This window comes from Anoplopoma fimbria, chromosome 18 (genome assembly GCF_027596085.1).
Source record: "Anoplopoma fimbria isolate UVic2021 breed Golden Eagle Sablefish chromosome 18, Afim_UVic_2022, whole genome shotgun sequence".
Classification (NCBI taxonomy): domain Eukaryota; kingdom Metazoa; phylum Chordata; class Actinopteri; order Perciformes; family Anoplopomatidae; genus Anoplopoma; species Anoplopoma fimbria.
This window is the reverse complement of record NC_072466.1, coordinates 806,335-829,159: the sequence shown is the minus strand read 5'-3', so window position 1 is coordinate 829,159 and position 22,825 is coordinate 806,335. Positions and strand designations below refer to the sequence as shown.

Below are 22,825 nucleotides of genomic sequence, written 5' to 3'. Positions count from 1 at the left end.
ATGCATCAGTGATGCTTTAGCCGGGCCGTATGACTATGCAGTGACAGACCTGACAGAAGGCTCGTTCAAGACGAGCTGCTCCTCGGCGGCAGAGGGGGGAATGAACTGATAAACTGCGGTTAACTCTTGTTTCCTGCTGCCTTCGAAGAAACACAGGAAGTCACAGTAACGGTTACATCCTGTTAGATCGACCTGTAGGCTACTTGTAGTTCACAGACCTCATTCAGATTTATTCATATAAATGAATGTGGAAATGTGTCTGCATTGTATTCTATCATTTGTTCTTTTTATGTCTACCTGTGAAACACTTTGCTGCTTGTTTTGTTATGTGTTATATAAATAAGCTTCATTATAATTATTATTAATATCAATCACTATGTTTTTTGATTAAACTTTATTGCACAACATGCGACTAATAACCAACAATCTAGAGCTGCTCGCAGGACACGGGAGAAAGGTTGAGATAAGATCAAATAATCCTTTATTAGTCCCACAGTGAGGACAGCAGCAGAGTGGACAGTGTGAACAAAGAAATAAGAAACATAAGTAGGAAACAGGATCAAAACTAGTACAATAAGTAAGTAAACACACAGTAAACTATAATAAATAGGTATAAAAACGTAAACAAATCAAAACAGCTATTAATTAAAATATATAAACGGACAGAATGATTGTTAATATTGCGCATTAGATTGCACAGGTTATTTAGATTGCATGGTTAGTTGGGTTTGTCTCTAGCTAGCAAAAACTACACTATAGAGATTCAGAGTTTATATGATATATTCTTGCAATTACTGTGAACTACAAGAAGATAGAAAGTGTCATTTTCTTCACTGTATATATACAAAAATATTCTGGGTGGATGTTCAAGATTATATAAGAAGAACAACTGAGTTAACAACTCAGGATTCAGGATAACGTTGAACATGCGTCAATATGGCACCACCATAAGAAGGCAATTAAAACTAGCAATGTATTGTAAAATTTGCTATGGACCGATGCTAAGCTAACCCAGCTAGGACCTAAAGCTACTCCACTACCCAGAATGCTCCTGGATGTCTGAGGCCGGTCACAGTAAGTAAATCAATGTAAATCAATGAGATCAGAGAATAGTTTGTGTTGCTGCTGTTTTAGTGTTATTTTGTTTGTCATGTGTTGTTTGTGTTGAAAATGGGCCACGTGTTGCATCCATGTGTTGCATAATGCCAATAGATTATCCTTGATTCCTTGAATATACAGTACCAGTCAAAAGTGGTATATATATATATATATATATATATATATATATATATATAGAGAGAGAGAGAGAGAGAGAGAGAGAGAGAGAGAGAGAGAGAGAGAGATACAATACCAGTCAAAAGTGGTATATATATATAGAGAGAGAGAGATATACCAGTATATATATATATATATATATATATAGAGAGAGAGAGAGAGAGAGAGAGAGAGAGAGAGAGATACAATACCAGTCAAAAGTGGTATATATATATATATATATATATATATATAGAGAGAGAGAGAGAGAGAGAGAGAGAGAGAGAGAGAGAGAGAGAGAGATACAATACCAGTCAAAAGTGGTATATATATATATATAGATAGATAGATAGAGAGAGAGAGAGAGAGAGACAGAGAGAGAGAGACAGCACCAGTCAAAAGTTTGGACACACCTTCTCATTCAATGGTTTTTATTTTTATTTTTTCTACATTGTAGATTAATATTGAAGACATCCAAACTATGAAGGAACACATATGGAATTATGTGGTAAACAAAGCAGAATGTTTAATATTTTATTCTTCTCAGTAGTTGAATGAGGAGCTGTGTATATAAATATATGTTTATCTGTTCTTTTATTTTAATTGTAAATGTTTCTTTTTCTTTGAATTAATAAATATAAAAACAGCTCTGATGACTTTTCTTTACTTCCGGGTCAGACGTCTCCTTTCGCTATATAAACAAACCGCGCATGTGCTTTCTGTTTGACGGGACCCGGATGTTGAGGTGTGTGGTCTCCCGGTGTCCGAACCGCACGGTGCCGGTGAACCGGGCCGTCTGCAGCCGGCCGGGGAGGAGGTTCTTCGGCTTCCCCAGAGAGCCGGGCCGGGCCCGGGTGAGCGACTCAATACATCACTCAATAACTCAATAACTCAATACATAACTCAATACATAACTCAATACATAATACATAACTCAATAACTCAATACATAATACATAATACATCACTCAATACATAATACATAACTCAATACATCACTCAATAACTCAATAACTCAATACATAACTCAATACATAACTCAATACATAACTCAATAACTCAATACATCACTCAATAACTCAATACATAATACATAACTCAATACACTCAATACATAACTCAATAACTCAATACATAATACATAATATAATAACTCAATATATAATAATACAATAACAATACAATAACTCATAACATAATAATAACTCAATAACTAACAATACATAATACATAACTTAATACATAACTCAATACATAATACATAACTCAATACATAACTCAATACATAACTCAATACATAACTCAATACATAACTCAATACATAATACATAACTCAATACATAACTCAATACATAACTCAATACATAACTCAATACATAACTCAATAACTCAATACATAACTCAATACATAATACATAACTCAATACATAACTCAATACATAACTCAATACATAACTCAATACATAACTCAATACATAACTCAATAACTCAATACATAACTCAATACATAATACATAACTCAATACATAATACATAACTCAATACATAACTCAATACATAACTCAATAACTCAATACATAACAATACATAACTCAATACATAACTCAATACATAATACATAACTCAATACATAATACATAACTCAATACATAATACATAACTCAATACATAACTCAATACATAACTCAATACATAATACATAACTCAATACATAACTCAATAACTCAATACATAATACATAACTCAATACATAACTCAATACATAATAACATCAATAACATAATACATAACTCAATACATCACTCAATAACTCAATACATCACTCAATACATAATACATAACTCAATACATAACTCAATACATAATACATAACTCAATACATCACTCAATAACTCAATACATAACTCAATACATAATACATAACTCAATACAACAATATATAATACATAACTCAATAACTCAATACATAATAATAACTCAATAACAATACATAATACATAACTCAATACATAACTCAATACATAACTCAATACATAATACATAACTCAATACATAACTCAATACATAACTCAATACATAACTCAATACATAATACATAACTCAATAACTCAATACATAACTCAATACATAATACATAACTCAATAACTCAATAACTCAATACATAACTACATAATACATAACTCAATACATAACTCAATACAATAACTCAATACATAATACATAACTCAATACATAATACATAACTCAATACATAATACATAACTCAGTACATAACTCAGTACATAACTCAATACATAACTCAGTACATAACTCAATACATAACTCAATACATAACTCGGTACATAAACCTGATATTTATCTCATAAACTGGTTAATTGAGAAGATGATGAAATCAGATCTGGTTGCAGACACAGGTACATGCATGAGGACATTCATTTTAGTTTCAAACCTCCACTCAGAAAATGATTTTCCTTTTTGTTTTTAGTGAACCAGTTGAGATAACATAAAGTCTGCATAGTGCACAACAAAGGAATGAATGAATGAACAGAACGAGGTCCAAACTAAGGCTGCACCTAACCAATGTTTCCATTATCCATTCATTTCAGTCATTATTTGGTCTTAAAAGTGTCAGAAAATAGCTGTCAATATCCGTTCCACTTTTTCAAAGTCCAAGCTGATGTCTTTAAATGTCTTGTTTTGTTTCAATTTCAATTTCAATTTCAATTTTTATTTTCTGCCATTTTTGCTTGAAAAACGACCTTTATGCCAAGATTTGACGGCTGACTAATTGATAAATTGACAAATCGTTGCATTTGTAGTTCAAAAATGTAGTTCAATAATGGAAAAAAAATACAGGTAGTGTAAATAAATGTAAAGTAAATGTGTTGTCATTGCATAGTGTTATGTTAATGTTTTTTCACATTTGTCATTTTGGGTTTTGAACAAAAAAGCATTTGATGACGTCATTTTGGACTCAGAACTATTTCTCACATTTTATAGACTGAAAGTTTTGTTTATTAAAGAGAATAATCATCAAACCTGATAATAAGATGAACATCTACTGGTCATGAGTGCATTAACGTGTGTTTTCTGAAGATAAAACCAATTAAAACGAGAGCTGAAGCTAACGATTGTCTTCACGATGGATCAGTTGTCCTGTTGAATTGATCGGTGAGCGGTTGCTTTTGTCCAGGTGTGGCTGGCGGCGCTGAGGGAGACGGAGCAGCAGGACTCCGCCGAGCACCACGTCATCTGTGAAGACCACTTCCTGCCAGAGGACGTCACCGCCAACGGGGTCGCCGGGGACGCCATTCCCATCATGCCCCCTTACCTGGACGGGCCGCTGGGCCAGCTGAGCTCCTGGGGGGCCGAGTCCTCCGAGGAAGAGGAGCAGTGGGTCACCGGAGACTGTGAGGAGGAGGAGGAGGAGGATGAAGAAGAAGAAGAAGAAGAAGAAGAAGAAGAAGAAGAAGAAGAAGAGGATGAAAGTGGAGATGATGCTCCTTCTTCACCAGATCAACCACAGCAGGTCTGGAGAATCTTTTTTTCTGCCATTAAATTGGGTTTAACTTTATTTCTAATCTTTAAATGTATAAAAATGAAAGTGAACCACGGTGACTTTGACTTTCTCTTCTTTCTGTTTCTTAATGTCCAGAATCCAGGTGGAGGTCTGGAGAATCCTCCAGAGGCCGGGAGGACGGAGAGGACCGGGTAACAAACCTCTCTGCTCCTGGTTTTAATAATGTGTCTGGTTTCAGTTTTGTATTTCTAGTTTCTTACCCGCGTTGTGTTGGGACATCTTTAGCGTCTCTGCTCAGTTAAATGTTGACCTGCAGAAGATTTTGAGTTCTCTTTTTAAATCCACTTCCTCTCCAGTTCTTCCCTGCAACTGAGGAAACAATCCAACCAGTCCAAGAGATTCAGCAGGCATGGTGAGTGCTGAAACGTGAACACACAGACATGAAACACGTATTTTTAGATTCAGTGGGACTCACTCTTCCAGAGGATGTCAGTAAACGTCCATAAAGACACTTAGAGATCAGAGGAAGAAGACGCTGCAGAACTTGAGAATCCACACGTTTTTAAGTTTCCTCCGTATCACAGTGATCCAGTGACGGTTGTCTGTACATCTTTAGGTTCACTGCACACAGGAGCTGATCCTGGATCATTCGTCACACTGATGATGGTGATAATCAAACTATAAAGCAATGAAATATCCGTCCGTCCGTCTTTTTCATACCTCGAGAACCGTTCGTCCGATCGACTTGCCTTTTTCCTTTTTCGTCTGTAACTTTTGAACTGTAATAACTGAAAGTAAATATATTTTTTTCATGGTTTCTTTGGGTTCTTCGTACTCATTTTTAAGTTATCATTGCCAAATTCTGGTAGAGAGAATCTTTGGTCCAACCTGAAAAAATAAGCTATTATAACAGTTTACTCAACTGCTTTTGGCACCGCTTATGTTATGAACAAATGTAATATCTCTTGAAGGCTTTGTGCTATTGGGACCACATTTGGTGGGCGTGTGTGGATATGATGTCTGAGTGATCATGCAAAATCAGGTGCCATTTGGCCAATAGGTGGCGCTGTAGCTGCATCATCTCATTATAAGTCAAGTAATCTCTGTCTGTATATGTGTGTGTGTCCTTCACGTATATGGAGGACCGTTCATCTGATCTTCTTCACACTTGGCCGGTGTTTTTCTGGGAACTAAAGGACATGCAGTGTCAAAGTTGACTCGTTCAGTATTAATATATTGAATGGACACTTAACCATTAACTACATGGAATTTAAAAGGGGGCTCAGGTTGTGACTCCATCACTTACTTTTCGTTTATGGATTTAACGTTTAGTTGTTTGTTGAGCTTCAATAATTAGTTGATTAAATGATCAACAGAGAACTAATGAACCGCTTACTTTGATAATTGTTTACATGTTTCCACTCTGATGTCTCAGCTTTTGGGCTTTTGTCTGTTTGATATCAAAGTAAACTGGATATCTTTGGGTTTGGGACTGAAAACATTTAAAGATGTCCGCTTGGCAAATTGTCAATTTACGGATTAATTGATTTATAGATGAATGAAGAGAATAATCTGCAGATTGAAGTGTTTCAGTTTCAGATGTGAACAAGTGTTTTATGTTTCTCTGTAGCTGAAAATGTAAAATCATTTTTATAACTTTTGTACCCCTGTTTTTGTATGGAATACAAACTTCAGCAATTCTTCTAGATTTTCAGAAACATGCAGCTAACAATAATCTTCATTATCTATGAATCTGCTGATTGTTTTGATTAATCTCTCCATCCAGAAAAAAGTGAAAATGTTGCATCACAATGTCCTTAAACGACTTACTCAAAAAATAAAACCGTTTGATTTGGAGCGTAACATATTGATCCAGATTAACCTTCTTTTATTGAACCTCAGAGTTGTGTTTTCAGCTCTAACTGTGCCGTGTCTCGTTCAGACGGCTCTCTGGGTCTGCTGACTCTGCGTTTCCTGGAGCTGCTGCTGGCGGCTCCAGACGGCGCCCTGGACCTCCGGGACGTCGCCGCCATCCTGCGGACCAGCAGACGGCGAGTCTACGACATCATACACGTCCTGAACGGGTTCGACTTCATCCAGAAGGAGTCAACCAACTGGGTCAAGTGGATGTGAGTTTAAGACATAGAGGATCTTCTCCCTTATGTCTGGATATTGGATAATGGATATTTGGTGCAGCCCAAGGAGGTCTAACTGAGTTTGTTTGAACTCGACTCTCGGCTTGGCTGCACGGTGGTGTAGTGGTTAGCACGGTGGCCTCACAGCAAGAGGGGCCTGGGTTCAATTCCCGGGCTGGACAACCTTCTGTGTGGAGTTTGCATGTTCTCCCCGTGTCAGCGTGGGTTCTCTCCGGGTTCTCCGGCTTCCTCCCACAGTCCAAAGACATGCAGCTTAGGTTCATGAAGACTCTAAACTGCCCGTAGGTGTGAATGTGAGTGTGAATGGTTGTTTGTCTCTATATGTCAGCCCTGTGACCTGTCCAGGTGACTCCAGGAGACCTGTCCAGGTGAACCCTGTCCAGGTGAACCCTGTCCAGGTGAACCCTGTCCAGGTGAACCCTGTCCAGGTGAACCCTGTCCAGGTGAACCCTGCCTTCACCCATTGACAGCTGAGATCGGCTCCAGCACCCTGCGACCCTTAACTGGATAAGCAGGTTACGGAAAATGAATGAATGAACTCTCGACTTTGCAGGCAGCTATTTTTATTTTGTTTGTATTAAATTCCATTGGCTGAACTAAATCTAAAGAGTAAGATCACTCAAACATGAAATGAAAGGTAAAGTCTCTTTAACCCCAACAGTTTTTGGGGTGTTTTTTTTGCTCCGGTTGTGAGTTGTTTACATTGAACTATGTACATTTATACAACCTCTACTTACAGCTTGCAGTAAAGCCCTCTTGTTTCTGTTCTCTGCAGAGGAAAGACTCCGATCTCCTGCTTTCTGAGGAGGAACCTGCAGACGTTCCAGAAGGAGCTGGAGAACCTGAAGCAGGTGGAGGACCAGCTGGACGGCCTCCTCAAAAGCTGCTCCCAGCAGCTCTTTGACATTACAGACAACGTGGAGAACTCTGCATATCCTTTCACAGAAGTAGAAACAGGTTGATGTAGAAACGAGGACGCTAGGAGGGTTTTTCTTTAACGGCGCTTCACGTCGGCCTACGTGACCCTCGAGGACATCAGACGGCTCAGATCCGTCCAGCAGCAGACGGTCATCGTCATCAAAGCTCCGGAGGAAACCAAGCTGGACATTGCTCCTCCTCAAGAGGTAGAGAGAGAGGGAGAGAGAGAGAAATGGCCGACTTCCTGTTTGGTTAAGGATAAACATCTTAATTGAATTAAACACCTGCCTCCCCAATTTTTTTTTATCTACATCAAATGTTAAGTGGGGGCTGCTGAACCCACGTCAGATCTACATTTTCAGACTCACAGTTTTCAAACACCTGTTGACTCTCAGAAAAGTCTCTGGAAATAATACTAAACACAGTGAGAAGCCTTCTGGGCTGCAGGTTGGTGCTCAGGCCTTCATTAGAGGTGCAACGAGTTGTTGATTGACAGAAAATGTATCACTAGATAAATGAATTGTCTTATAATTAAGATCAAATAAATAATTTACACAATCCTCTATTTGCAGATTCTCCATTGTTGGGATTTTTCTTGTTTTATATTGTAAACTGAAATTCATGGTGGTTTTGGACGAATGGAGACATTTGATGATTTTACAGACCAAACGATGAATCAATTAATTGAGAAAACAGTGATTTCAAGATCTAACTTCCTTTCTATAAAATAATAAAAGTGTCTGTTTCTGTTGATTCAGGGCAGCATCCAGGTCCATCTGAGGGGGGGGAGGGGTCCCATCATGGTGCTGACCTGTGAGATGGGGTCAGGAGACACCGCGACCTCTGACCCCGGCTTCTTTCAGACCCTGGAGGAGAGCCGGGTCAGGACCACCAGACTGCACACAGGTAACCAGTGAGATGATCAGGTCTATCCTTAGACTCCATCACAGAACATCTACAGAGACGGAGGAGGTCAGATGTTTGTGTTGTGGACACATGAAGCAGTTAAAACACTAAAGACTGAACAGGTCCACCACAGTCCCACCACAGGTCCACTACAGGTCCACCACAGGTCCACCACAGGTCCACCACAGGTCCACCACAGGTCCACTACAGGTCCACCACAGGTCCACCACAGGTCCACCACAGGTCCACTACAGGTCCACCACAGTCCCACCACAGGTCCACTACAGGTCCACCACAGGTCCACCACAGGTCCCACCACAGGTCCACCACAGGTCCACTCCACCACAGGTCCACCACAGGTCCACCACAGGTCCACCACAGGTCCACCACAGGTCCACCACAGGTCCACTACAGGTCCACTACAGGTCCACCACAGGTCCACCACAGTCCACCACAGGTCCACCACCACAGGTCCACCACAGGTCCACCACAGGTCCACTACAGGTCCACCACAGGTCCACCACAGGTCCACCACAGGTCCACTACAGGTCCACCACAGGTCCACCACAGGTCCACCACAGGTCCACCACAGGTCCACTACAGTTGTCACAGGTTCACACAGAACAGTAAACACCTCTAACCTGCAGCGGTTTAACCTCATGACATCTCCTGATCACATTTAATCTGGTTACTAATGAGCTGACATGTGCACACATATGATGCTTCAGTCTGTAGTTTTATCGTTGTATCTCCGGTTGTTGCAGCAGAGGCTTCAGGTCAGAGTGCGTAGCCGACCAGCAGAGGGCGCCGCTGTCCTCGGGGTTCATGACGAGAAGACGACGTCATAGATCGTCTGCAGGTACCGACCGGTCGACACTACACACGACCGGAACATTTGAACTGAATGTCATGAAGAGAATTATTCCTTTATTTAAATCCCACTGAGAGAAGGAGTATATATATATATATATATATATATATATATATATATATATATATATATATATATATATATATATTAGTGGTGATGAAGAGGAGTGATGCGACACACTGCCTCGTCTCTGCAGAGTTTCTTTATATTTTATATTCTATAATTTCTAGACTGACATCTGCTGTGAAACAGTTTGCTGTTATTTGTTTTTGTTTATGACTTTTCTTTGTTTTTTGGTTATTAAAAATGAATAAAACAATAACTTGTATAAGACCTGAAGGTTGCTAGTTTGAATCCCTGAAGCAGAAGAGCAGATAAAAAGTAGTCATTGAAACAGTAAAAGCGTCACATTATGGTCCAGTATTATGATAATAATAATAATAATAATAAAAGTGATAATTAAAAGGTTAATGTTTTAGTCATTATCTGGTTGCTGTCATAGTTTCAGATATAAAAACACTTTACTTTTCCCATGAAATAACATTGTGCTCTAATTATAGGGAAAATAGATTGTTACACACATTATTCATTTTATGAATATAATAATTATACATCATTATTATTAGTATTATAACTATTACGTAGTACTTTGTAGTAATTGTGCAAACATTTAAACATTGTCTTCATAAAATGTAATTTAGATGAATAATAATAATAACAATAAATGACACATGATTACGTTTACAATTTTTTTTATAAATTACTGGGTTCAAATGAAGTTCAGCTCTTTAAAGAAAAAAATCTATCATTTTTCTTATTATTATAATAAAAAATAAGCTTTATTTTAATTTTATAATTTTTTTAGGGCCAGAAATTTATTTTTACTTTTTTTGTACAAATACTTTATTTTTTCTAGCATTTCCAAGTGGAAATAAAAATCATAAATATGTTAGAAAACATAAATATTTTATGTTATTTACATTTTGTTTTCAGTTTTAATGGGATTATATTTGTTTTTAATTATGTCTCCTTTGTTTTCTATTTAAATGGTTTTCATAGTAATACCTGTTGGAGCAGGTAGGGGGCAGCAGAGCGCTGTAAGCTCTGTTGTTGCAGCAGAAGCAAGAAAATAACAAAATGAGAGTATTATTTATTGCTCCAGTGTGTGTGAGTCTATAGAGCCACTTTACTCTGGTGGTACTCAGGAAAAGTACTATTACTACATTATAGAAATACTTTGTAACAAGTAAAAGTTCTGCATTAAACAAACAAAGGAAGCATTTTAATTAAATCAGATCAAATACAAACAAATGCAGATTTTTGCACTGATTGCTTTGTATTTTATTAAATATTAAATAATCTAATATGTTTTGATAATAGGATTTTAATGAGCTTAATAACTAGTAACTAGTAGAGAATGTAATATATTTACTTTATAAATGTAGCGCAGTAGAAGTATAAAAGACTCTTCTGCTTCACCGTCACTGGAATGTGGTCTAGTAAATCCTCCTCCTCATGCTGGTCCTGGTCCATCTGGTCCTGGTCCATCTGGTCCTGGTCCATCTGGTCCTGGTCCATCTGGTCCTGGTCCAGCTGGTCCTGGTCCAGCTGGTCCTGGTCCAGCTGAAGGACCCCGCCCTCCTGCTGTCAGGACGGGAAACACAAAACTCAAACACACAGATTGAGCTGAACAAGTGAACGCAGCAGAGGGAGAAACAACTGGATGTGTTGTTTTGTGAAATCAGCTGTAGGTGAGTCCGTTTCAGTCTCCTGACCTCGATCGATGGATGGATTGATTAGGTGTTAACTCATGAGTGTGTTCTGTTCAGATGTGAGGAGGACGTGTTGCTGGTTTGTTGAAGCAGTGTTTTATCCCTGTGGAGTTCTGCTAGTTCTTTCTGTTTGATGGTCTGAAGGTCTGAGTGAGTTTGTTGTGACTCCATCAGATGAATCTCCTCTGATGAGCCCTCAGAAACATCACTTCTGCATTTAACTTCAGGACTTCTAGTAGCAGTGTTTCTGTGTGAGCCTCTCTGCTGTGTTTCTGTCTGTTGGCAGTCTGCAGCTGGTTACATAACCATGACATGAACCATGACATGAACCATGACATGAACCATGAACCATGACATGAACCATGACATGAACCATGACATGAACCATGAACCATGACATGAACCATGAACCATGACATGAACCATGACATGAACCATGACATGAACCATGACATGAACCATGAACCATGACATGAACCATGAACCATGACATGAACATGAACCATGACATGAACCATGACATGAACCATGACATGAACCATGACATGAACCATGAACCATGACATGAACCATGCATGACATGAACTCCTCTCAATGAAACATGCTGCTGGAAAGAGAAACGTCTCCTGCTCCCATTAAAAGCTGGTTTATGGACCTGTGAGGACTCTGTGGCCTTAAAGGGCCAGTTTGAAGGATTTATCATATTCATAACGATGGTTTTATTAGTGAATAATCACCTGAAACTAAGAGTCGGAGCTGGTCCTCCTCATGGTGTCCGCCATGTTTCTACAGAAGCCCAGAATGGACAAAACAAACACTCTGTAGAGAACCTTGATGTTGTTATGTCACCTGAAGGCACCGTAGTGAAGGGAGGAGTGAGTGGAGGGTTTGTTGCATAGACTGTTTATAAGAAGTGGACGTTGTCATGGTGACGTCTCTAATTGGTTTTCAGACTGATGTCATGAAGCCTTGAGCTGTCGCCATCTTGGATTACGGCCGTCTCCACCTTGTTTTTTTTGCAACCAGTGAACAGGAAGTGACCATATATGGACTGAGGAGGAGTGACGTAGAGACGCCGTATACGTCTCTGGTGTGGACCTGTCAATCAGTGTGTAGCCCCGCCCTAAAGCATCCCCTGCTTTATGGTCTGTTTGACTCTAAATGGAGCATCATTTACTAAATGAACATCATGCTGTATTGAAGAAGACTTGAAACTAGAGATTGAGACCATAAACTCATGTTTACAATGTTTACTGAGGGAATAAATCAAGAGAGAAGTAGAGTCATTTTCTCATAGACTTCTATACAACCAGAGGAGTCGCCCCCTGCTGGACAGGAGAGAGAATGCAGGTTGGTGCCTGGTTGGTTGTAATATGCAGCCTCACTGATGAGAGTCAATTAGAAAGTGAACGTTGGTGTCTGTGTAATTGCTTTTTTTAAAAGTCTCTGTTTCTGTCCGTTCAGACTAAAACGTCTCTGTTTTAGAGGTTCTAGTAGTGAGGAATCTCGGCGTAAACGTTGCGGCAGCGCTGTTGTTTTTCTGCTGAGTGAAGATGATCTCATTCATGCTCTCCAGAGGACGAACCTTTTTAGATTTGATGGACTCCATGATGTTTCCTGTAGCGCCGCCATCAGGACGAGAACAGATAAATCATCAGGATGTGGGTTTAATTTAATGAGCTGTGTAAATACCTCAATGTGAGCGTGAAGCCCAGCAGCTGTGTCTCTATTAGAGGACACCCTGGTGTGTGTGTGTGTGTGTGTGTGTGTGTGTGTGTGTGTGTGTGTGTGTGTGTGTGTGTGTGTGTGTGTGTGTGTGTGTGTGATGCATTAAGAGATAAGTGGAGTCCTGCAGAGACCCAAAACAACCTCCAGGGAGGCCATTTAAGACCTGAACACACACACACACACACACACACACACACACACACACACACACACACACACACACACACACACGTGGGTTTTATGGATGTGGTTTGGTAGTGGACAAAAGTATGTTCACTATTTATTCACTATTTGTTCTCAAACATCAATGGATTCTGTAGCATTAAAGCACCAGTGTGGCTCTATTTGCATAAATGGAATATTATAATCACAGTCACATCTAAAGGAGCCTGTTGCTATGGTTACCTGCAGTTTAACTTTACCTTGTTTCTATACCAGAGCTCAGGGTGTGTTGAACTGCTCAACCAATCAGAAACCAGAGAATGTTCTGTGGATTATTTAGTGAATGTAAAACTAAATAAATCCTGAAGGCTGATGAGGAAACCACCAGAGAGGAACATCACAGTGGAGACATGAGCGTCCTCAAACCTGGTTTTACTGAAAAGAGACAAATGCTGAGAGGAAACCTGAAGATTCTGTTGTTTGGGTTGAGATAACTCGAGAAGTGGCATTACTACGACAGTCTGATGGAGGACAGATCTCTGTTTGTTTGCGGCTTTTGCAGACTTTATACTTCCTCGTTCATCATTAAGTTACGAAATATTTTCTTGTGATATCAACATATTTTGTCTCATTATTTTTCATTTAGCTTTAAATACTGGATGAGATAACTCTCATTTCTAAAGACACCAACCTCGTTCATCCCTTGGTAACTTACTCTTTACATTTCTGATGATCATCACACAAGAATGTTCATAAACTCACTTATAAATCACAGAAATAGAGCCGCGTCTTTCACTACAACCACTGACATTAGGACACAAACGATGAGAATACACATAAAGTCTGATAGTCGTAGAAATGAAGTGGAAAAGAAGGAAATGGATCTTCAGCCTCTCTGAGGGTTTAGTTGGACACAATGGAGGCTTCATGGGTCAATAAGAGGAACCCCTCAGTGATCAGGGTGACATGTGGAGACCAGAGATCCTCCACACGTCTTTGTTCTGACGGACCAACAAGAGAACGTTGTGATCGGTGAGAGTGACGCTCCGCCGGCCGAGCGCTCGGTCAGGCTCTCCAGATGTCAGACAGCATGCGGATGAACGTCCGCCTATTGTTTGTTGAGTTCTAAAGAAAACAAGTGACACTGATGTTTGTAGAAATAATGGAGTCGTTCTTCTTTAATGAGACGTCGTTCAGTTTTCTCTCCGTTCTTCAGTCTGACTTTAGTGAAATCTATTAAGTACTTGTTTAAAAATCATCCCAACCAAAGTATGATGTCTGAACAATGTGGTTTTGGATTATATCGACTGGTCTACAAGGATCGAGATTATTTATTTTATTTTGCCACCGCTCTGAAGTCACTAAACCATAAAAAAATACAAAATGTTAAGCTTTTTGTTTGTTATAGTAATTTATAGTGGGGTTTTTTCTTCATAAAAACACACATTTTAAATGATAAGGAAATAAAAGATTGTATTTTTATGGATTAAAACAGATCTAGTCATTATTAGTTTTAATGATGTATTATAATCTTAGAGATAGTGTTAGGAAGTTAAACATCATAATTCATCTCTAATATCTATTTATATTAATGTGAAAACATCTCCTTCAAGCTACTGGATTGCATTTTACAGATTACATGTGAACACATCATGATAACGTTATAATTTACCTTCAGACAAAACTCATTTCACTGATCAGAGCCTGTTACTAGCGGAGACGGTCACAGCGGACTCACCTGTTGGTTTGTTCAAAAGGATACATCTTTCATTTTATAGCAGCAGAGTACATTTCTACTAATGAGGAGAACAGCAGCTTGTTTCTGCAACTGCAGTGAAACACCTGACACACACACACACACACACACACACACACACACACACACACACACACACACTGTGGAGGTGAGGCCAGCGGTTTGTTTTTCCTCTCGTCATGGCGGGCAGGAAGCCCAGCGTGGCCGCCGCCGTCGCCGCAGCAGAAGAAGAAACAGGGCCTCTGTGCTCAGCTGGAATGTGCGGTGGATTTTCTCCCTCATTAACCTCCATGTCGTCGAGCGAGACCGCCGGTGGAAACGGGGCGGTGGGCTCGGCCGTCTTTAAGCCGTCTGATCCGACGACGACGACGAGGCTTTGTTTGTGTTTGAGGCACGAGAGCGAAGCCGCTGGGATCTGACTCAGCAGAGCTGGAGGCAGCTTCTGGCTGATGATCGGATCACAGACGAGACATTTCAAATGATTCTAAGCTCTGAAGGCTGTTTTCACACCAAGAGCAGTGCACATTTTTCAACCGATGAGATCACAAACAACGTCAATGCAAAGACGCTAATTAGTAGTTGCGAAATTGGTCCGGAAGGCGCGAATGACACAACGTGAATTTGTTGAGATTCTAACGTGAGGCTTGATAGACACAGTTAATACTCTCAACCCAGAGAAGATGGTGTTTAGTTTTACACGGTTATCTGGAACTTCCACAACACGTACAAAGCAGAAATGGTGGTTATTTCTTCCAGGGTTGATGGCGGAAATAAATGAGTTTCAACAGCAGTATTTAAGAAGGTCAAAGGTCTCAACCAAAGAGCTGCCATCCATAGGAAAGACTCTTCATCCCTGACTCGTTACATTTCTGAGGAGATGGACTCGTTAATGTGCACATATTTTACATGTTTGGTGTAAATAGATGAAAGTTGATTGTGTGTGAGCTCGACTGAGACTCGGTGCAGAACTGAAGCCTCATTGAGCGACAAAGTCCTCAACGTCAACACAGGAAGTGGACAGAGCGGTCCACCTGCATGCCTTCACCCACGTTTAACAAGGCCAACACTGTTCTGGGCCAAAAACACACCGCTGGTCCTTTTTTTTTTTTTTTTTTTTTTTTTTTTTTATCCCCACTTTGTGGTCTGGACATGGTGGTTTGCTGTTGTGGACTCAGCTGAGCTTCAGGCTGCTAAATATAAAGCCTCCAAACACCTCAGACTTCTGTCAATACAAGTCACTCTAAAACGTCTTTTAATGGAGCAGGTTTTATGAACCAAACGAGCAGAGTAAGCGTTTAAATCATCGAGCAGTCTGCTGTCTGAATGAATAAAGACATCACACACATTTCCATAACTGAGAGAACTGTGAGCGTTCAGATCTCGATGATGAGGTTTGTTTGCTGCAGCTGTAATTCCAGGTTTTGGTCAGAATGTTTAATGGGGGGAACATCGGTGGGAAAAGCTCAAAATGTCCCAGTGAAATGTACTGGGAACCTCGGCTGCCATTATGGTGCATTTTGACTGCAGTGGATGAAAATCAGGATGTGCAGACTCGTCTCTGTGGACGTAAATCCCCACTTCATCAGGAGGACCTTGAAGGGGCCGTGACAATGACACACATCAAACACACATGTTCAGGTGTTGCTACAAAACATTTGCCGTGATTCATAAATATCCCATGAAATAATTACATATGTTGTCACTTTCTTAGTTATTTAAATCCAAACGACAATCTTTTCCTAAACCTAACTGAGTTGGTTGATTTTGAAAAGTATTCATGTAACGAACAGAAACTAACGTGTTGCTGGAAACCCACGAAAAATGCTATCATGGGAACCGTTGAACTTCTCTTCTGCTCCTTTTAGTCATAAAACCTCGATTTTAGTTTATTCTGAAGTAAGCCCACTACAGTGGTCGCTATGGCAACGGCAAACATAAAAATGGCCCCCACTCTGATCATCCAGGAAGACGGCAGACGAGAGCTGTTCAGAGATCAGTCAGCACACTTTTAATGGAGATATAAAACAAATATGGGATGAAAAACGTTGGAGCTCAAAGCGACATTATACTCCAAATATTCAGATAATGAATGTTTGTTTGTAAATAAGAAAAAGGGTTAAATATTTGCTTTAACGTTAACCGTGATGGGTAATTGAGTCTTTATCGGAGTTGTAGTTGTTTGTTCTTGTTTTCTGAGGACTGGGTATAAAATGTGAAATGAACATGGGTCTGTAATCTGAGAGTGCGTCGCTGTGTTACGTCACCCGGCTGCTGATCCCAGAGCAGCTTCTCAACCCAAACGGTAACCAACCAGGACCAGCGTTTCCCTCAACAGCTGCTTCCAATTACTCCCATAATGCTCTCTCTCTCTCTCTTTTTCCCACATCATGATAAACCCCCTCGCTCGTCCTCCTCCCCGTCCACAATCATACGAGACAGTTTGTGTGGCATGAAGTCGTTAATGTGTGTGAGAATGAAAAGCGATATTCAGTGGGTCCACCTAAAACTACAGCCTTAAAACTTTAACTGTAGTTTTCACAGACAGATGAGCCTGAAGTCATTGAATAAACCCTTTTTATTCTCATAGTTCTGTTAAATAAAGGTCAGTTGGAGACATTTATCTTCATTGTTCTCTATTTGAGGACGTTTGAGTCGTTCTGAAAAAGACATTTTGAGATCATCTCCCCAACACAGCTTTGTGCTTCAGAGCTTGAAGGAGCTGGATGGTTGTTACTGTGAAGAGGCTGGAGGTCTTTTATTGTGAAGAGGCTGGAGGTCTTTTATTGTGAAAAGGCCAGATGCATTTTTACCATGAGGTGGCTAGAAGTCTTTTATTGTGAAGACGCCGGAGGTATTTAACTGTGAAGTGGCTGGAGTCTTTTATTCTGAAAAGGATAGATTTTTTTACTATGAGGTGGCTGGAATATTTTATTGTGAAAAAGGCAAAATGAGTTTTTACTCATTGTTTCATCTCCTTGTGACTTCCCGCTATGCTGTTTTTCTGCTGTGTTTTTGTGTCTTCATTTTTCATAAAGGGCTCATGTTCCACCTTCTAAAGTGGATTTGTTCAAATTGGAAATCATATCCAGTTTTCTTCTTTCCTAAATCCTAGGCACATCTTTTCCACCCATCCCTCCAGCTTTCATTCCTCGGGGGAAAATCACTCCTGATGTGTTTTTTTCATTTCCACTGCGTGAGTGCAGCATGTTGTCGCCCTGCTGGCTCCGTTCGGGGAGTTTTTCCGTTGTTGCTCAGCGGTTCTTTTAGTTTGGTGACGGTAGAAAGGAAGCGGACTGGTGAAGCTCCAGTAGGATCTGGCTCCGGTTCACCAATCAGCTCTGCAGTGGAAAAACCAAGAGCTGTAGTATATGTATATATTGTTACTGGGGTTTGAGTTTTCTACAATAGATACTAGAACAGGAGACATTTTCAAAGATGTCAACTCTGTGCAGTCTAATTTTCAGTTTTCTGGAATTTAACAAAAGTATGGATTCAAGCAACGGGATGCAGGAGGGCTGTAACTCCACAGGAGCTTTAGGTCTTTTACTGTGAAGCAGCTGATGTGACTTAACAGAGAGAGATAAGCAGCTTGAGGGCCAAGCAGCAGGAAGCCCTTTTACTCTGAAGGGGCACAAGGGTTTATTGGCGTGAAGCAGTAGGAAGGCTTTTGTTTTAGAACATATGGAAGGCCTGTGGCTGGAGGTCTTTTATTGTGAAAATACTAGATGTGTTCTTACTGTGAAGGGGCTGGAGGTCTTTTATTGTGAAAAGGCTAGATGTTTTTTTACTGGAAAGAGACTGGGGTCTTTTATTGTGAAAAGGCTAGAAGTTTTGTTACTGTGAAGAGGCTGGAGGTCTTTTATTGTGAAAAATGCTAGAAGTCTTCTACAATAGATACTAGAACAGGAGACATTTTCAAAGATGTCAACTCTGTGCAGTCTAATTTTCACAGTAAAAGCCTTTCAGTTTTCTGGAATTTAACAAAAGTATGGATTCAAGCAACGGGATGCAGGAGGGCTGTAACTCCACAGGAGTTTTTTTACTGTGAAGCAGCTGGCATATGGAAGGTCTTTACTGTGAAGGGGCTGGAGGTATTTTATTGTGAAAAGGCTAGATGTTTTTACTGGGACTGGGGGTCTTTTACTGTGAAGAGGCTGCATGGTTTTAAGAGTCTTGGTGTTTTTTTTACTGTGAAGCAGCAGATAGGCTTTTATTGTAGAATATTAACATGACCTTTACTTTGTAGCAGCTTGAGGGCTTGTTGTTGATTTTATAATTTTTTTATCGATCAATCTCAGCCTAATTTTCATATGATGACAGCAGTGTACTTCCATTTAACTCACTGAATTCATGTAAAATATTAATACAAAGAAAAAACAGTGTAGAAAAAGCAAACCTGCAGAACTGTGACATGTTTTCAGTTTGTAACCTGCAGCCGTAAATGTGACAGCAGATCGTTCTTCAGATAAAAAGGTTTTATGCAAACAGAAGTTTTGAACCTCAACACTGTTTTACTGAGTATTGAACCTGTGAAACACGATGTGGTGTCGGAGCCTTTCATCTGGTTTCTTACATGTACGACGTTTGTCGTTTTTTCCTGAGTTGCTCAGTTCATTCCATCTTTCTTTCTCCTCCCTCGTCATTGCCTCAGTTTCTCCGAGTGTTGTGTAATAAGAAGAGAGAGAGAGAGAGAGAGAGAGAGAGAGAGAGTTTATCGGGAGCTTCCTGTGGTTTCTGGTGACTCTCCCTCTCTTGGTGTTCTCTTATGTAAGACCACAGGATTTAAGATGCTTTTTACATGACGATGGTTTGTCCCAGTGAAGCAGCACACGCAAACCTGCATGTCAACTTTCATAGAAACAAAGTGAAACCAGCGGCTTTGTTCAGGAAGGAAAAGCTAAAAGAAAACTGATGGACGATTAGGAAAATGTTGTGTATAAAGATCCAGGTGTGACTTTGTTCCTGCTGTCTTTTTTTGGGACGTTGTGTTTCCTGTTTGGGAATAATAATTAAAAAAAAGCTCTGTACAGTGACGGCAGGAAGTGTGTGACGGGATGTTTGACCCTTCAGAGGTGTGTGCATCAGAGGAAATCAGCATGTCCTGTGTGTGTGTGTGTGTGTGTGTGTGTGTGTGTGTGTGTGTGTGTGTGTGTGTGTGTGTGTGTGTGTGTGTGTGTGTGTGTGTGTGTGTGTGTGTGTGTGTGTGTGTGTGTGTGTGTGTGTTGACGTCATGTTGTTTACCACCAGGGTGGGAAATTCCTGCTCCAGCAGCCAGATGTTGCTGCAGTTTGTCTCCAGGACGGTTTGGCTGGAAGCCGGCGGTCCTCATCTGATCTGAGCTTCCAATTAACTGCTTAAAAAAAATTAAAAGTACATTTAACAAAATGAACACCCTGCTGTTCTGGGTTGTAAACAAATACATGCAAACATATTCCGTTGGAGGGGTAGTAAAGCTCAGGGTCATCCTGAACCAAAATGATGAACTTATCTTCCATTTATTAACTTATGTACCGAAGACAGAAAAAAGATATGCAAGCTGTGATTGGTTGTTCCTCGTCACATGACATCATTTCGTGCTGTAGCGTTCCAAAAGTTAATTTTTTTAATCTCTGGGTCTATATCTATGTTGTCTTTACGAGCAGCTGTTGTGCAGTTAATGAGCGGTTAGTGAGCGGCGTGTTTTTATTAATGCTTATTTTGTTCTGCACAACTATTGTGACGTTCACAAAGAAACTGTAAATGAACAAAAATGCTCTCCAGTACGACAGAGATTTGAAAGTGATCATTTTAAAGTAAATTTGATGTGAGAGAGAGAGAGAGAAACACCTGCAGTGTTGGAACTTAGTTCGACAAATATAACTTCTTATCTTTCATTTAATTGTATGCTTGGGTTTATAGATAATAATAATAATAATAATAATAATATATAATCTTAATACCTATAATCTTAGGTATTAAGCATGATCTTTTGGTATTAAAGAGAACTATAATACTCTATACATTTCTGTAACAAACCCACCAATCTACTTCCTGTTTACACCTGCACCCCTGTGCCCAGTGTACGTGATTAGTCATGTGATATTCGTTTTCAGACGTGCTGGTATTGAGGAAAATCATTTCTAAAATGATGCTAAATCGCAGTGTAGACGAAGATTGTTTTCTTTTAAAAACCCTGGTTTAAAGGAAAAGGTATTGGTGTGGATGGAGCTGAAGAAACATCTGCATGCAGAACTCCTGTCGGCTCCTCTTTGGTCCTCTTCAGTGTTGGAGGTGTTTTCTCAGCCTCGGTCCGGCTGCTCGGTCTCATTAGGATTATTTCCACTACCGCGCTCGGCTGTCAGCCCACAAAACAACAAGCGGCTGCACAGTTGGCCTTTGTTGTTCACTCGGTGGGTTTTAGCTGTAAAAGCTTTCACATTCCTCGTCGGCTCAGCGGTTGAAGGCGATGACCTTTTGAGGACCGAACCGAGCCGGTACGAACCACGAGAGCTGCTAAACCTGCTCGCTAACAAACGCTCCTTTCTATTGTTTCCCTCTCAGATGAACTTTAAGGACTCTGAGCTCGTTCACAGCTGATCTGAAGAGATTTAATCACGTTTTCAGGACAACAAAGTGAAACATTGTTTACATGAAAATCAATGATAGAGTTACCTTTTTAAATGAGGTAGACGTTTTGTCTTTGAAGCATAGACTTTTCTGAGACGCTCTGTCTGCACGTTCAGTAAAGGTCAGATTCAGATTCAGATTCTTACTTTCATTTTGACAATCGTTCCTATCAGATATGACGGTGTTTGACGTAGCAGCCTCAGAGGAACAATGTGATACCGAGCCGGCTGTGAACGACACTAATAGGCCTTTTGTCCCGACCAGGTTCTCCGCTCCGGACTTCAGACATCCTGTGTGTTTACAGCAAACTTAGAAATAAAGAAACGCCTTCGTAAGTTGAGCCTCAGTGTAGGCTCAATTACAACTCAATTATAAAAATATTAGATTACCCAGAACTCTACGACAAACACGTTAGTGTAGAAACTAAATCTTTCCTGTTTGTTTGAGCTCCTTCAGTGTCTCTTCACTCTGCGGTTGGACACCGGCGTGGGTTAACCGCTCATTTATGTGTTTACTCTGTAGCATGAACTGTGTGGAGCTCAACGTGAGTGAAGGAGACAAACTGAGTCGGAGCCAGACGTTTAAATGAACCATTAAGGGAACATTAAACCTGCAGCAGTACGTCTTCAGGCTGCTCTCAGGTCGTCCAACGCTGCGTTTCCATCCCATCAACAACAAACAACAAGGAGGATTTATTCCAGACTGTAGCTTTAGACTGCATTCGCTTTAGCTAGCTGTACCTGATAACCTGGACACTGAGAGTAACTGGACTCAGTCTATGAGAGGAAAACACAGCGCCTTTGTCTCTGTGTATTAAAGGAGAATTCAAGGTTAGTTTGTGATAGTTTTTACCATCATTTCTGTCAGTTATAATAATAGTGAAGTCAAGCTAATGAGTCGGAGCTCTGAACATGAAGAAGCCTGATGAGTGAAGGAACGATGGACAGAACTACCAAAATAAGATCTTTTAAATAAAAGTTCAGTGCTCATCTCTTTGACGGTGAATATCTCCGGTTCTTAAAGCCAAAGCTTCATGTCCTAAAGCTGCATTCTCTCTAGTGTCCAGCAGGGGGCGACTCCTCTGGTCGTATAGAAGTCTATGAGAAAATGACTCTACTTCTCTCTTGATTTATTCCCTCAGTAAACATTGTAAACATGAGTTTATGGTCTCAATC

At 40.1% G+C, this 22,825-nt stretch overlaps 1 protein-coding gene across 2 annotated transcripts; it reads left to right on the top strand.

Moving 5' to 3' along the window:
* The first annotated feature begins 1,989 nt into the window (after positions 1 to 1,989).
* On the top strand, positions 1,990 to 9,703 carry LOC129106846 (transcription factor E2F1-like). 2 transcript variants are annotated; one of them, XM_054618102.1, is made up of 9 exons: positions 1,990 to 2,108; positions 4,449 to 4,784; positions 4,911 to 4,966; positions 5,132 to 5,187; positions 6,718 to 6,904; positions 7,707 to 7,862; positions 7,941 to 8,055; positions 8,608 to 8,755; positions 9,523 to 9,703. In XM_054618102.1, exons 1-9 carry the CDS (start codon positions 1,992 to 1,994, stop codon positions 9,543 to 9,545), a joined length of 1,194 nt encoding a protein of 397 aa, XP_054474077.1. In that variant the 5' UTR covers positions 1,990 to 1,991; the 3' UTR covers positions 9,546 to 9,703. The 2 variants fall into 2 exon arrangements, with proteins under 2 accessions (XP_054474077.1, XP_054474076.1); XM_054618101.1 differs by having other exon boundaries at positions 9,520 to 9,703.
* The last annotated feature ends 13,122 nt before the right edge of the window (positions 9,704 to 22,825 follow it).

Coding starts and splice junctions, on each gene's coding strand:
- LOC129106846 (XM_054618101.1), top strand. CDS start 1,992: ATGTTGAGGTGTGTGGTCTCCCGGTGTCCGAACCGCACGGTGCCGGTG. Junction 2,109..4,448: donor GAGAGCCGGGCCGGGCCCGG/GTGAGCGACTCA, acceptor GCTTTTGTCCAG/GTGTGGCTGGCGGCGCTGAG. Junction 8,756..9,519: donor GACCACCAGACTGCACACAG/GTAACCAGTGAG, acceptor CGGTTGTTGCAG/CAGAGGCTTCAGGTCAGAGT.